The sequence below is a fragment of the Amblyomma americanum genome, chromosome 1 (genome assembly GCF_052857255.1).
Source record: "Amblyomma americanum isolate KBUSLIRL-KWMA chromosome 1, ASM5285725v1, whole genome shotgun sequence".
NCBI lineage: Eukaryota > Metazoa > Arthropoda > Arachnida > Ixodida > Ixodidae > Amblyomma > Amblyomma americanum.
Window position 1 is genome coordinate 390,738,885 of NC_135497.1, and position 15,427 is coordinate 390,754,311.

Below are 15,427 nucleotides of genomic sequence, written 5' to 3' on the forward strand. Positions count from 1 at the left end.
CTACAACTATAACTCCATAAGTTACAGCGCCTTACGGCACCGCCACCACTAGCACATTGCTGTTATGTGTGATTATTCATTTTGTATGAATATTTGCACAAGCAGTGAGTATTCATAAAAATATTCTATTCATATTCGACTGGGTCCTATTCGGTTCTTATCCGATTCAGTTTCTAGCAACATTATTAGTACTCTGGAAAACTACTAGTCGCACATTCCTAGTTACTACCTTAGAAGCTCAAATTTCTGTTGGACGAAGACAATTAATGCAGCTGTGGTTACCATACACAGAATTGTTATAAGTCGCAGTCAGTGTGACACTTTCACAAAGGCACTTGGAAGAAGCTTAATTGGCACATAGATGCAACCCAAATTATCTATAAAACTGAAAGCTGGTCATATTCCTCCCAGCACAGAGACTACATTTTACCAGCACCTGAATGCTCCTTGTTCGGTTGGCTCATCAGTCAACATGCTCACTGTTCAACAAAGTGAAGCCAAAAAAAAAAATAAAGTTGCTAGTTTGAAGACTTGAAATACTTGTGCACCAACTGCATAAAATTATGATCTGCAGTCTCCAACACAGCTTCAGCTTAGTGACTGCTTATAACGTTTAATTCAATGATGCAACAGAAAACATGGACACACAGGCAATAATAGACACACCATGAATGCTGCCCTTGTAGTCAATATCTGCGGGAACTGAGGAGCTGTTCTTGATCAGCTCCTCAATATCAACTGCAGGCAGAGGCTGGGTGTCGCATGCTCCGTACACGTAGTACTGGTAGTCACCCTTCTCCATCAGAGAAGGGGCCACATCCTTCATGGCTGCACAGAAACGGGCACAACATGAATGTGTTTTTTACGGCAAGGTTAATCATCCTAATAATACAAAGCACTGCACTTTATTGTAACACCTCATTGCAGAGGAACAAAAAAAAGATTCAAGAGTTTAACTGATCCTCAGTGCTTTTACAGGACACCTGGTGTGCAGTTCAGAAGTCAGATGATATGTGGGTCCCTGCCACATCAGCCGTGGTTCAAAAGACCTGATATAGAATTGCCAAGCCAGAAGAAGATATGAATTGATGAAATAGAATGCCAATTTGCTTATGCATTACTCAACCAAATCTGACACTGTCCAGATGCTAAGCAAACATTAGGCATGGTCCTCCATATCAAAGCATGGGACAGACCAATTTGCTGGCATGCATAATAAAGAAACAAGATAACATAAAACTGAGATGAAACTACCCAGACTGGCACATGTGATTTAGTTCGTGTAAAAATTTTCTATATTTCTTTACAGAATGAGAATATGCAAAGTGGGCGATTTGAAATCTGGTATTGCTGTGCTCAGGCATGCATATAATTGCGAGAGATATATGTTTTCACACCGATAAAATCTATTTTGCTTTATATGCACGTGATATCAATTTCCTGGCTTCAAGCTTAAACCTTTTTTGGTATTACAGGACATGAATGTCTTGAACTGTATGTCTAAGGCCCTTTATTTTCAGATAAAACAGATTTGTTCTCATTTCTGCACCTCAAGAAGTTCTGTAAAAAGCAAGTAAAGCCCAATTTCGGCCTGAACACTGTCTTTTGAAAACATATTTCTCTGCTGCAAGCAGAGAGTTGCAGGTAACGCACGAAAGCTAGCAGTCACTATAATTACAATGCCACAAAGGAATCCATCCATGCTCAACTGAATTCCACTTTAGACCCAGTCACTTGGGGCAAGGATTCACCTGCGGTGTCATCACCTATTAAAAGCGCAGGCCCAAATGACAGGATCTCAAAACTGTGTCAAGCACTACCACCTGCTAGCCTACACAGGTGTGGTGCATTCAGATGGCAGCTGTGACACTGGAAGTTTTTGCAGCTAAAGCACTTGCAAAGATATGACAGATCTGGGATGGCTGTACTGAAAATACAGATATTAATAAAGTCAGTAAAAGCTACTGGGAAGAAGACACATAGGTCTTTAGAGCTCCTTTGTCAACTATTTCACGTCCCACAATAAAATGAGAGCTAATGGGTAATTGCTTTGATTATACAAATAACCCAAAAACCTAAATTATACGACAGTTTCAAGGAACACCTGATTTCTACCCAAATTTTGATGCAATAGACTGACTAATTTTTACCCTACGAATTTCGAAAAATATAAATTCTAGAAACAAGGGCCTTACCTCACTATACCACTAAGCACATACAAGCAGGACACTGGGTGTAACAGGGTACACGAGGGTGCACCATGAAGATCTCAAAGTTGGTTCCAGAATACAGAATATAGTCTCATTTCTGCCAGCTTTTGAAGAAACAAGGAGCACTGGTTGGTCTGGATTCCAAACTTGCAAGGAGATGCAATACCTACAAGGGCGCCCTGATAAGGGAAGTCTAACGAATACCATTTTTTTCTGGATGTCGATCACTTCGCACATTTACAGTGCTTCACTCACATCATGCATCAAGCTATAAGAGCCATTTATTTGATAAACGCATTGTAGCGCGGCAGAAGATGAAGGCACAGAACGGAGACGAACGATATGAGCACTATCCGTTCTGTGTCCTTGTCTTCTGCTACACTGCAATCTGCATCAACTATGCACCAACAAGCCTAAAAAGCCATTAAGCTGAACCGTTCCTTCACAGCCAGTGCTCTCTGCTCCCCTCAGAACAAGATTTAAAATATATCTAGCAACTTCTGCTGGTGACGACCCGAGGGCATTTTGACAAACAACCAAATGAGAACCAATGGTAATAAGTTGTTTCTTCAAGCCCAAGCTTCTCAAACATCACCACCTCCGTCTCCACTCCAGGAAGCATGGTCTGTTCATACCGTTGGCCTGCTCCTTGCCAAACACGATGGCCTTGGCATTGATACAGGTGAGTGAGTGGAGCAGCGGATCAGACTTGAGGTTGGTGTTGACCAGTGCAGCCACAATGCCCACTTTGGACATGCCCAGCCAGAACATTACGAACTCGGGCCTAGAGTCCATGAACACAGCCACTTCATCGCCAGGCCTCAAACCCTGCTGCAGAAAGCAGTTGGCCACGCGGTTCGTGAAGTCATCCACCTGCAAAAAGAACAGGCATGTGGTATTCTAGTCACACTCAAACTCAGTGCTTGTCTTTTTCTCACTACAACATGGATCTAAAAATGTGGGATGGCTTCCTTGCACACAGTATAGGGTCTCGAAGTCCTCCCTAACAAGTACCTTCATTTCCACTTTGGTTAGCTCATGGAGTTCAGAGGCAAATTATTAGGTTCTGTTTTGGCACAACCGTGAACTGGCTTTTCAGAGAGGCTTGGTCCAATTTGCCAAAATTTGGTGATTAAACGATCATGGCTGATGATGGCTGTGGGAAAAAACCCTGCAGCCATGACAACGACCGGTATTATAGCACAACACCATCGCTTATCAGTTGGAATCCTGGAATATGGCTCTGTTTGGAATCCCCAGAAGCAGCTGAAATTAACAACTTAGGATCAATACAAAAAAAATGCTGTTTTATATTTCACTGATATGGTAGAGGTTTTTTTGCCTCCTCCAGTCTGCTTTGGGTCTAAACACTGTCCCCACACCATTGTGCTGAATGCAGTTCTTACACAGATAAAACTTTGTAATTTGAGTCCCTTAGAAACTATTTAAAATCTTGTAAGCGATCATAAAAACAAGACATCTTTAATTAAATATCTCAACTTTTAACCCTCACACTGGCATTCAATTTTTTTTTTTTTTCACTATGCTTGGCACTACTCATGCTATGCCTTTGAAGGAATTTTGCAATGCCGCTGATGTAACTGACATGTAATTTGTGCTCCTTTGTACTTTTAAGACATTTTTAGATGCTGCTGGTTACAACCTATGACTTTGTACTTCATGTTCCTTTTGATCACCCCACCCCACCTCCACTGCCATAGCCTCAAGCAAGGCTGCAGTATGCAAAAAGAAAAACAGTTCATAAGTTGTATCAGTCAGTGCTTCACTTTCAACTAGCACTCTGCCTTTCTTCTTCAAAAGTACAATCCCTCATCTTTGGATCAGGCAACATCTTTTGCAGTATTCAAGGGCCACAGCTGCTGAACAGCAGCATAAGATGCATCACTCATGCAGCTCGATGTGCGAAACATATACTGTCTGCGAGCCCTTCTACAGACTTACTTTTACAGAGAATTTCAGCTTTAGTGCAACGTTTGCAACAGGCATTTTGTTTCTGCACACTCTGAAACAGCTCCACCTAAAAGTGAGTTTGGGCATGCACAGTATCAAGCAGAAAGCTCATAGGGTGAGCTCCAGCTTAAGGGAAAACTTTCTAATCACTGCTGATCAGCTTCCTGATGGCAGGTCACCATAGGCAAACACAGCACGTGAGGCATGACATAATCCCCCAGCACACCCTGAATGGCAGGTCCCAACTAGGGTAAAACAGGGCCTACTGGACAAGAAAATTTATGCTCACCTGCTTGAAGGTCCATCGATTGTGCTCCATGATGAAGCACACCTTGTCCATGTTCTTGTTGACCACGGACTGGAACACCATGGGCACCGTTCGATTGGCTTTGAGGCATGATTTGAAGTATAGGCTTGTCTTAGTGATCCGAATCAGGCCGCTGCACAAAGAAGAGGGAATATTTGAAAACACAGCCTGCCACCTCCAACTTACGTTCAAGCCAAATAGGCAGTGCACCTATATGAGCTGCACATATCAGTAACAAGACTTTTTATCCACGTACACCTTGGATAAGAAAACCTGAAAGACAAATCTCACACTGAATACATATTTGCCAGACTGCACTTTAATCTAAGCCACATTTGTAAGCAGCACTTTCAGGCCCAGTATGACATGCATGCAGTAGCAACAAATCCAGCAGAGATTTCCTAAAGAAAGCAAGTTTAGTAAATGAAAACGCCTTTATTTTATAACATCGCTATCTTTCTCACTTACATTCGGACTATTTCTTCTTTTTTTTTACACCAAAAGATACTCGATGGTCCGAACAAACGTTTTGAAAATAAAATCGGACTCAGCAAGAAATGCAATGATGAGTGCGCTGGGGAGGAAGCTAACCATTGTCGTGTCGAGGAGAGGGTAGAGAGGAGAGACACCAATTATGCGACAGCTGCCCGCAGATGTAACATAACATTAGGCTCAATTCGCTGCGTACAACAACAGTATGCATCAATTTTCACTCCAATGTGGAAAAAGATGATCGGCACCGTGCCGCGCGGCGGGAGAGGAAGCGTCGAACCTTGCACGCTCCCGAGCAGCGGTAAAAACAGCAGACAGGCACACAGATATTCGCGTGTGTTCCCGAGCCACCGCAGCGCGCCCGGGGCGAAGGGAGCGCGCGTGCCTTTTCCCGCTGGAGTCCAAAGAAAAACCAGTTTGCCAGAGCGAGCGGCAGGTCACTCTTTCCGCCAACGCCCTCTGAAGAACTGCTGTTCTGCTCGCGGAGAGGGATAAGGTCGAACTATTTGAGCGCGAAACGGTGGGAAGCGTCCGAATCCGCGTCACAGTCATGTCGTAGATGCCGGAAAAGAAATTGAGAAGCGCAAGCGGGCAGAAAGCCATAAAACGGATTTTTTTTTTAACGCTAGGCAGATAAGCCGAAGAACATATTGCCGGTTTCTTTCGTGAAAGCCGCGAAGCTGGGGTATTCAATTAAAGCACGATACGCTACGTGCGGCGTATAAGCGGAAGGCCGCAGCATGACTGGCTGCCGCCGATTTCCCTGAAGAGAAAAAAAAAATGACTACTTGCGAAGAGCTTCGCGTGCATCTATAAAATACAGATGCTGAGCGACAGGATAAGTATCGAGAAAACTCCGATTCTTTCTAAGCGGTGCATGGTTTTGTGTTCGCGGCGTGTTGATCCCCCTTCCTCCAATATCCCTTCTCTGCAACTGTACACAGCACGAAGACGGAACGCGTATACCGGTGCAACACGCGTGCATTTCTGCGAATAGCAAAGTTTCTTGGAAGTGTGAGCAAAAGCAGCGCGACTGAGCCAAGATTAGATTAATCGACGTACAGTCATGAACAAAAGTTAACTGGATGCGGATTCGCGGGGGAAAAAATTACTGAGGCGCGGTCAAGCACGGCAGACCATTGAAATGCGTCGAGGCACGAGGAGACGAGCACGCTCAGTCTCCCAGAAGAATACAATCTGCATGGCTAACGAGGCAACGCAGAAATAAATTGTTTTCCGCAAATCCACATCCCGCAATCCCTTCTCCATGACTGTTCACCAATCGAATTCTGGCCTCGTACATGCGCGTGTGTAGGCTAGCACTCTCAATACATGTCGCGTCCCTATGCACGTACAGACTTCGCCACAAGTAACCATGCTGCATGGCAACTGCCTCTCAGACGTGTAGTAGACCACTTATGGCAACACTCAAGCGCCTAATTACTTATATGATAAGGAGCTGCTTAGCTTTCAAGAAATTTTCTACCTTTCTGGGTGCCTTAACCTAGTCGCAAAAAAAAAAACTGGAACCAATTGTATTTCCAATTGGTTCCAATTGAACCAATTTAGGTTCCAAATGGTTATAATTGCACCAACTGAGTCTCCAACTGGCACCAATAGGACCAGCTGAGCTTCCAACTGGTTCCAAGTGGATAATCCAAATTTGCTCCCAGTTGGGCCAATGAGTTTCCAACTGGTGAGCTCATCTGGTGTTACCAATTGCATTCAGAATTGGTCTGTCTAGCTGCACCCAATGTATCCATGTAAGCATTTGCATATTCGTCAAACAAGACAGAACTAATATGGCGGTTACGTAAGAGCCTAACCTACTGAATTGTATTCATCATCTGCACTAGCACTGAGGTAGAAATTAAATGAAATGATTGCGCTCAGTGCGCAAGCCCCACTGGCCCCAGCATGACAGTCTCATAAATGGGGTATATAAGTGGGAGCAGAAGTGTGTTCTCTGCATGTACATATTGACCTTATACTATTAATGTCTGAATATCTAATGTATCTTGTGTGCGATGTATGCGTGTCTGTTGGCCTTAATTTCCATAAAGCATCAGTTTTCAATTATCCTGTAAAAATGTTGATCGGCACCAGGCAGAGCGTCTTCCTGCAGTCCTCAGAAATCAGTTTTCCTTTTGCACATTAATATATTAAATTGTAGGAATATTTCTCACATTGTGTATTTTGGGCAACTTAATTGTGAGGTACATTTTGTGAATATTGTCTGGATGCAAAAACTGCCTAGGGCTTAACTGGTACAATTTGGTTAGGTCCAGTAGGGTCCAATTGGTCGGGTGGCTGAAAACAACTGGAACCAATTGGAAAGTCCAGTTGGTTCCAATTAAAACTTCATTTTTCTTTTTTTTTACTGGGAAGGGCTCCACCACATGACTGAGAAGCAAACCTATTTACTTTTGGTAATGACAGTACGTGTTCTCTGCAACGCCGACGGGTCAGCGATTGGAAAAAAAAAATGCACGCGCTAATATCCGGCTGAAACGCAACCACAAGTACAGAACGGTGGCCTGCCCCGACGCTACTTCTCCGAGCGCCTCCCCGACGCCTCGGATGAACTTAGTAATAAGCCGGCCCCGTTTGGTGCGAACACCGCGCAGTGGCGGGTCGCTCGCTGCAAGCACGCGGCATAAAGCACGCCACCCGGGCCGCGTGAACCGACGCAGAGAAAGCGCGCGGCAAGTTCTCGCCCAGGTGCCTTCTTCCCACCGGGGACACCTCTGAGGGCGATCCCCGTGGACAGAAGGAAAGCCGCCACAGGCCACGGTGGGGGGCAGGCACTCCACCCGAGGCGCGCGCACTTACCTGCGGGACACCCACCGGCGAGGGCTGCGCGCGATTCCCCTGAGCGACCGGGCAAGTGTTGGCGCCGCTCGCATTCCAGCTGCGGGCCGCCGCCTCACGAAAAGGTACCGGGACACATCGCAGGGAATGCCGAGGCGGATAGGAGAGCTTACAAACCGAGCCTCCAACCAAACCAGCCTGACACGGAACCAGTGCCCTTAGGATAACGCTAAGGCTTTCATTTGGGCTAGTTGGTTGTAGGAGTGAAACATATTGACTAGCGCAAACACAGACAGGGACCAAAGTAGGAGGTCCCTGTTTGTGCTTGCGCTAATCAATGTTTCACTGCCCTTAGGATACTCAGAAATTCTGAATTACTATAAGGGGTTCAGGATTAGATATCGCCAACCTCACAAAAATCTCAACCAGCAGGAAGCGGTCTATTGGAGACAGCTACAAACGGGAACTTCCCCGAATCTAAACATGCTAAGTAAGATCCACCCAGGACTATATGCCAGCGAATGCCCGTGGTGCGAGGACAAAGCCACGTTGATTCATACAACGCGGTGTGAAAAGAGAACAAATGCGACTGCAATAAACAAAATCCCGAGTGCGGAGCAGTGGGAGAGGATGCTTTCCAGCGAGGACCCGGCGGTCCAGGCAGGACTGGTCCGGAAAGCCTACCTGGCGGCAAGACTCAGTGGGGCCCTGGACTAGGGGCTCCAACCCTGCCACAAGAGCCACAGACCACACACGGAAAGATGTGAAGAGTGGCTCTACACCGAGACCCACCCATACATTTCTATGAATAAAGTTACTACTAACGAAAAGGAACGGACAGAAGTTGAAACTGCACGAACGTGCTCGCACACCGCAGATGCAGACGGGAGCGAAACCTCGACCGAGAAACGCACCACTGTTGTTTCTCCGAAACTGCAGCGCCCCGTCGACACGCAACGCGCGTCTTTGGCGCACGGACAGGGGCACAGCCACCGGCAGCACTGCAGCCGCGCCTCGGCGTTTCTTCTCTACGACAGTCGCAGATTTAGTGAGCAGCCGACTCGTTGTTCCACACTGCGCAACCCACTAGTTACATGTACGACGGCGGCCGAGGGCTCGGCCGGGACCAGACGGAGTCAGCGTCGCGGCGTGACACTCGATCGGGCACCCCCCCCCCCCCCCCCCTGCCCCACAAAAATGCGACGCTAGGCTGCACACGCGCATGGTATACAACGGATTCAAACGGGGGAACAGCCGAGCAGGACTGCCTGCCCGGAGAAGAACCACAGGAGCAGGGTACAACACGTCAGCGAATCCAGTCGGACATCGTATATAGTAGCCCTATAGTAACGGCGACACCGGAAACCAGCAAAAACCAAACTCCTCCTTTCGATTCTCCGGTGGCATATTTTTGAAAAATAAAATCAGGCTGGAGAAAAGAAGCGTATCAGGCTGGAGAAAAGAAGCGTACAAGCGCACAGTCGAATGCTAAACGTGGACGATCTTCCAAAAAAATCCCAAGCCGGCTCTAGCAACGCACGCTTGCAGTGTGTCGCGAGTGAAACGCTCGCATCGAGGAAGACGTCGCCCAGAGGGGCCGAGGAACGCCCTCGGAAACATGAAAAGGAAGACCCACATGTCTACAGGGCAGCGTGCCAGCTGGCAGTTCGGCGCCGCAGAGTGGGGCAAGAGCTCGCGACACCACTGATGTGCAGCAGTGAGCCAAGTTGCTGCTCGGAAGCCCACGGAACTTTCGTGAACAGAGGCACCGAACGCGCCTCAAAACTTCGAACGACACCTGGTGCGTCGGCAAAGAACGCCTGTGAACAGAGATCTTGGCGCACGTCAAGGAACCTCAGGAGGTCGAATCTAATGCGTAGCACCACACTTGCTTTGGCGCGTAGGGCTCGATTAACTATTATAGATGCGTTAGCATCAGAGGCGTCTGTGCAAGCGGAAATGGCGACCGTCGTCACACGTGGCCACCTTCCGATATAACGAACTTAGTATACTGCCTGGAATATAACTAACCTTAGTGTGCCACCTCAAATATAACGAACTTTAGTGTGTTGACCTCGGATATAACGAACATTCGTGTCTTAACCTCGGCTATAACGAATTTCAGTGTACCAACCGCCAGAAAAAGAGCATTCAGTGTGTGTGTCATCGAAAGAAGCGATACAGTCTCTTAACAATGAAGATAAAGACATATGGAACGAAGGTGAAGAATGTAAACATGAGCTTTAATGAGCAAATACAGAATCGGCAGCAACAAAACTTGCCAACGCATTCAACCGATCCACTGAGGAATGCCTAAGAGTTTTTGTTTTTTTGTACAGAGGCCACACAGAGTGGATTTCCCGGATTACCTTCATACGTTTTTGGGCACCGACATGTCCCTTGAAAAGATTACCAGCGCGCTAAAGCCACGCGCGCGGCACGAGTTAAACACACGTCGAGAAGCTCATTCTACTTGGCCGCCGAGCAGCGAACTGCGACCGCTTCTCTCGTTCATTTGTCACGAAGCCGGCCTCGTTTCAATGAGAGGCCCCAGCAGCGCCAGCAAGAAAGGCGACCGCGTACTAAGAAGATGCGCTCGAGACAGGTCAGAGTGACATCGAGACGCACGACGCCCGCTCAGCGCGAAAAACGGCGACGCTCCTCCAAGGCAGCTGTGGCACATGGAAGACTTTGGCGCCCGGATGATGGTAATGAACCGTGGGTCGTCGGCCACCACTGTCCGCCGAGTAGTAGCAGCTCGTCCACGATGGGGCCGTAGAAGGAAGAAGACGCCGCCGTCAACGTTTCAAGGGAACGCCCGCAAGGACAGAGTGGGACCGAAAGCACCGCGAACGCACTGCCACGTGGCCGGCCAGAGCTGCCCTACTAACGCGCAGTGCAAGGAAGAAAACAAAAAGGTCAGCAGAGCAACGGCACAGCCGGAGGGAATACGACGGTGCTCCCTGTATCAATCTGGATCCGGTGGAGAGGTGCAGTGCGCTTGCTTGATTGCCACTCGTTTCTGTCACGCGCCGCGTTTCGATTTGCGTGTCGCCGCGGCGGGCATGCAGGGCGGCCTCACGAGGCGCAAGGGACCGTGACGGGAGGGGGGGCGCTTCGCGATCAAGCAGGCAGCGCCTCGGAGCGGCGTCTCGGGGCAGCCAAGCGAGACACCTGGCTGGCTGAGCACCAGCGCTGTGGAGCTCACGCGCACTGGGGCCATCGATCACACGCCGCGTGCAGCAGGACTCGAAAGGGGGTGCGCATCACGCGACGGAAGACGCCGCCCACTGTCGCATGGGATGCCACGCTCCGTGCATACCTCGCCATTAGGGCAGGTTTAGGCATCCAAATTAGCCAACCGCTTCATTAGGACGTTCCTCCTGCGTCCCATGCATGAACGCCCTCAGCGACTGCGAGCCGCTCACGATGTGCACCGAGGGCGTCGTGTGCTCTCGGTGCGAAGACTGGCAGTGCCCGCAGGCGGTTTTCAGGGGGGGAGGACATTCCTCACACTGCGTGGCCACTTCTGCCGCTGCTCGAGACCGCCGACACCTCGCTGGGAGTTTGCACGAGAAACATTCCTGCGGTACAAGCTCACAGAGCACCAGGGTGACAACTTGCGTCTCCGACACGATAGAATGAAGGCGATTATTCTAAAAACAGCGACTATATTATTCCTGCAACACCATGCATCAAGGCCATGGCGATGATGATGGGATGGCCGTGAAAGGCTTGTAGGCCCTGGCAGGTCGCCTTTTAGTAGATAGAGCCTTTCCTGCGGCCAAAAGGTCATCTGAGCAGCTATGACCTGCGTGTCCACGTGCATTTCGCAGGTCATAGCTGCTCAGATGACCAATCTTCTGCAGGCGTCCACCGCTCCGCTCTTGTCTTCTTTGGCTTCGGAAGCTACCCCTCCTTCTGTAGTAATCGATTCCGCTCCACAGGGCCAAAAACAATGTGAGCAACAAAAGACCTCTCAGGCCTCTCCTTCGCATAGCGTTATGGACGCATCCTCTATGGATTGTATTGATATGGAGTCTGATCTCCGCGCCCAGAAACGAAGTGGGTCTCCTCTGAATATTGCAGGTCCATCTTGCCCCCAGTCAAAGACAAAGAAAAGTAACGCAAGTCAAAACGCTAAGACCAGTATTCTAGAAAAGGCAGTCGCGGCAGCGGCACTTCCGCCAAGATAGGGTTCTTAAGTGTACTCCAGTGGAATTGTCGATCAATATTCTCAGCTTCAATAGATTTAAATTGCCTATGCAATCAGCTTCTACCAGATTTAGTTGCTTTACAGGAAACATGGCTAACTCCAAATTTCAATTATCATCTCAAGGATTACCATCCATTCCGGCTTCACCGGTCATCACGAGGGGGAGGGTTGTTAATGCTCATATCTACAAAGTTTTGCCACAGGGCATGCATTTCTTTTCAATATGCGCACAATGAATGTGAAATCCTTGCGGTTGACCTCAGTGTCCCAGGTCAACAGCCCTTTACGGTAGCTAATGCATATTTCCCGTCTGGTGTGCGTGACACTCGGCCCCTTGACTCACTCATGTCTAGTAGCCGATCTCAGGTTCTATTACTTGGCGACTTCAATTCGCACCATGTGACTTGGGGGTTTTTTTAAAACAGACAGCTTTGGTTCTAGGCTATTTGATTGGGCTTCTGGCAACAACTTGATCTGCAACAATTCCGGATTGCCTACGTTTGTTCGCAGTCAATGCCGCTCTGCCTTGGATTTAACTTTTTCCTCCCCAGGAGTCTCCGTTATGTCTTGGGCGCCTGTTGACGGTGCAACAAACAGTGATCATCTACCGATTAGTTTCAAGTTTGCGTGTAAATTAACTCTTCCTGAGCGACATCAGCGCACGTTAATAAATTACAATTGCTTTAAAGACACTCTAAAATCAGCCCTCCAAATCACTTCAGACACTCGCGCTCAGATAAGTGCCGAAAGCAAGGCTGCACATCTATGTTCAGTACTGGACCATGCAAGGCAAAAGTCTGAATTTTTGGTTAAGAGAACAAAGGGTGCAATCGCGAACAATTGGTGGAATGCTGAGTGCACGCGTGCATATAGACGACGGAAAGCAACTTGGAAGAAACTTCTCATCAATCAATGCCCAAAAAATTGGCTGGATTATAAATATGTTGCAGCAACATTTAAGCGCACTGTCGCCCGTGCAAAGGAGGAGTATAATACAAATCATTATGATTTCCTTTCCCAATCAGGAAGTAAACGAGCTTTGTTTAATTTCATGAGGCGCAACAAGGTGATTCCTCCGACTGCCAACATTGAATCCCTCGTTCAGTCCCCTGCTGACATCGCAAAGGCCTTAGAAGATATTGCGTGTGGCCTAGAGCTTCGCTTTACATCTGCTTTACCTTCTCCTACTATATACACATGCACCTCAAGTGATTTCACTGAGGTCTCTATGCCTGAGCTGTCGCAAATTGTTCTGCGCTTATCCCCAGCGGCTCCTGGTCCCGATAAGGTCACTTCATCTATGATCAAAATTTTGTTCAATGAATCTCCTGCAGACCTGTTGGCTCTAATTAACCATTCTATTAAAGGTCCTTGGATACCGCATGAGTGGCGTCTTGCTGAAATAGTTCCATTGCTTAAAAAGCAAGGGGAGGGCTTAACTTTAGACAATATACGCCCTATTTCGTTAACATCGAACCTAGTGAAATTGGTGGAAAGGGTCCTTCTCAGCCGTGTCATGTCATTCATTTCAGAAAATGCTGTATTGAATCCATGTCAAATTGGTTTCAGGCCCGGTTGTTCAATTTGGTGTGCTCATACTGACCTTGAGTGTCGTATTAAATTAGCTCGCAATAGAAAACAGTTTGCTGCGCTTGTCACCTTGGATGTCAGTAAAGCATACGACAGCGTGGAGCACTCGACTCTATTACTAAGATTACAGGAACTCAACTTCCCAAGCTATTTTGTAGCCTGGATTTCTGTTTTTTTTTTAGAAAATAGAGAATTTTACTGCTGCCAAAATGGTGTTTCCTCAAGGAGATTTCCACAGACAAGAGGTGTTCCGCAAGGATCAGTTCTCTCACCTGTTCTTTATAACATTTTTCTAAGCTCAATTCCATGCATTCAAAATGTGAAAACTTATGTGTACGCCGACGATATTGCATTTTTTTGCATCAGCAGGTGACATTCACACTCTTTATCGAACCCTGCAAAATTACCTCAATGTTCTTGACAACTGGCTAGGAAGAATTCATCTGGCCCTTAATGTGAAGAAATGCGCATTGTTAGTATTTCCAGTTTCTGTTCCTGTAAACATCTGCCTGGTCTATAGAAATAACATAATACCTCAAGTTCAGACGGTGAAGTATCTCGGTGTAATACACGACTCTACTCTCTCCTGGCGGCCACACATTGAGCAAGTTTCTGCAAAAGGAGTTCGGGCCATTGGCATCCTGCGCAGGCTTTGTAGTGCTAGGTCAGGCATGAGAAGGCATACGCTTCTGATGATTTATAAAATGTACGTCCGCCCAATTTTGGAGTTCGGGTGTGTTTTATTCTCAGGAGCTCCTGCCTATAAACTTCGCCCTCTTGTGCTTTTGGAGCGTGAGGCGTTGCGCCTTTGTCTGGGGCTTCCAAAATATGTCGCCAATGCTGTTCTGCACCTTGAGGCGCGAATGCCTTCGTTATCAGCTAGGTTTCGCCTTTTAACAGTTCAAACATTTTTAAAATTGTGCGACTCACCTCTTCACGCTTCCAGTATAATATTTCTTAGTCAACCTTCCGCCTTTTTTAGTGCTGCCTGGTCTCGATTTCATACCCCGCAGATATGTTACGTGCAGTCCCTCCTTGATCGCATAAATATTCATTTCAGTGATGTCCGCCAAATATATAACAACTCCTCATCTGTCCAGATTGAATTCGATGACATTTTCCCATCGAATGCAAAGCTGCAGCCCTTCCCGCTTCTTCAGAGTCTATTGCAGGACCACCTAAGGTCCTTTCCCTCTCATGTTCTTATTGCTACCGATGCCTCGCAGGATCGCGAAAAGGCAGGTGTGGGAATTTTTTCACCTTCACTGGATTGGTCTTTTTCTCTCCGTCTTCCTGACTTCACTCCAATTTTTCTGGCTGAATTATTAGCAGTAATCTTAGCCTTACGAAAATTAGAATCTACCGTTTCCCAGGTCGTGGTTATGACAGACTCTCTGTCCATTTGCTCTTCCTTATCCTCACCCACTGACTCTCGGCCATTACGCCTCTTTAAGTTCCTGATTCCGCTGCATCTAAATTCGGTAAGGTTGCTTTGGGTACCAGGTCACATGGGCTTTCACTTAAATGAGGTTGCAGATTCCTTAGCAAGAGCCTCTCTCTGCGGCCCAATTGTTGCTGTCCTACCATCGTGTGCATATACAGCTGCGGTGAGGTTTCGCAGCTACACAATATTTCAGGAATTTGCTGCCTCGGCTCTTACATCATCTCCCGAATATCAGAATATTCTACATCCTTGGAGTAGCAAAGACTGGCGCTCACGCAGACTAGAGGTCTCTTTCACGCGCTTGCGTTGCCGGGTTCCCCTTCTAAATTTCTACCTTCACAGATCTGGCCTGGCAGCCTCCCCACTGTGCCCTTTTTGTGCCGAAC

General features: G+C 47.5%; 1 protein-coding gene across 1 annotated transcript in view; it reads right to left on the bottom strand.

Moving 5' to 3' along the window:
• Nucleotides 1–15,427, bottom strand: part of Fatp1 (Fatty acid transport protein 1) — a 108,270-nt gene that overhangs the window by 17,396 nt on the left and 75,447 nt on the right. The window contains exons 2-4 of the mRNA XM_077650180.1: nt 4,471–4,621; nt 2,846–3,083; nt 667–828 (exon numbers count right to left, since the gene is read on the bottom strand). Coding sequence (XP_077506306.1) covers nt 667–828; nt 2,846–3,083; nt 4,471–4,621 — 551 coding nt within the window. The remainder of the gene's footprint in view (nt 1–666; nt 829–2,845; nt 3,084–4,470; nt 4,622–15,427) is intronic.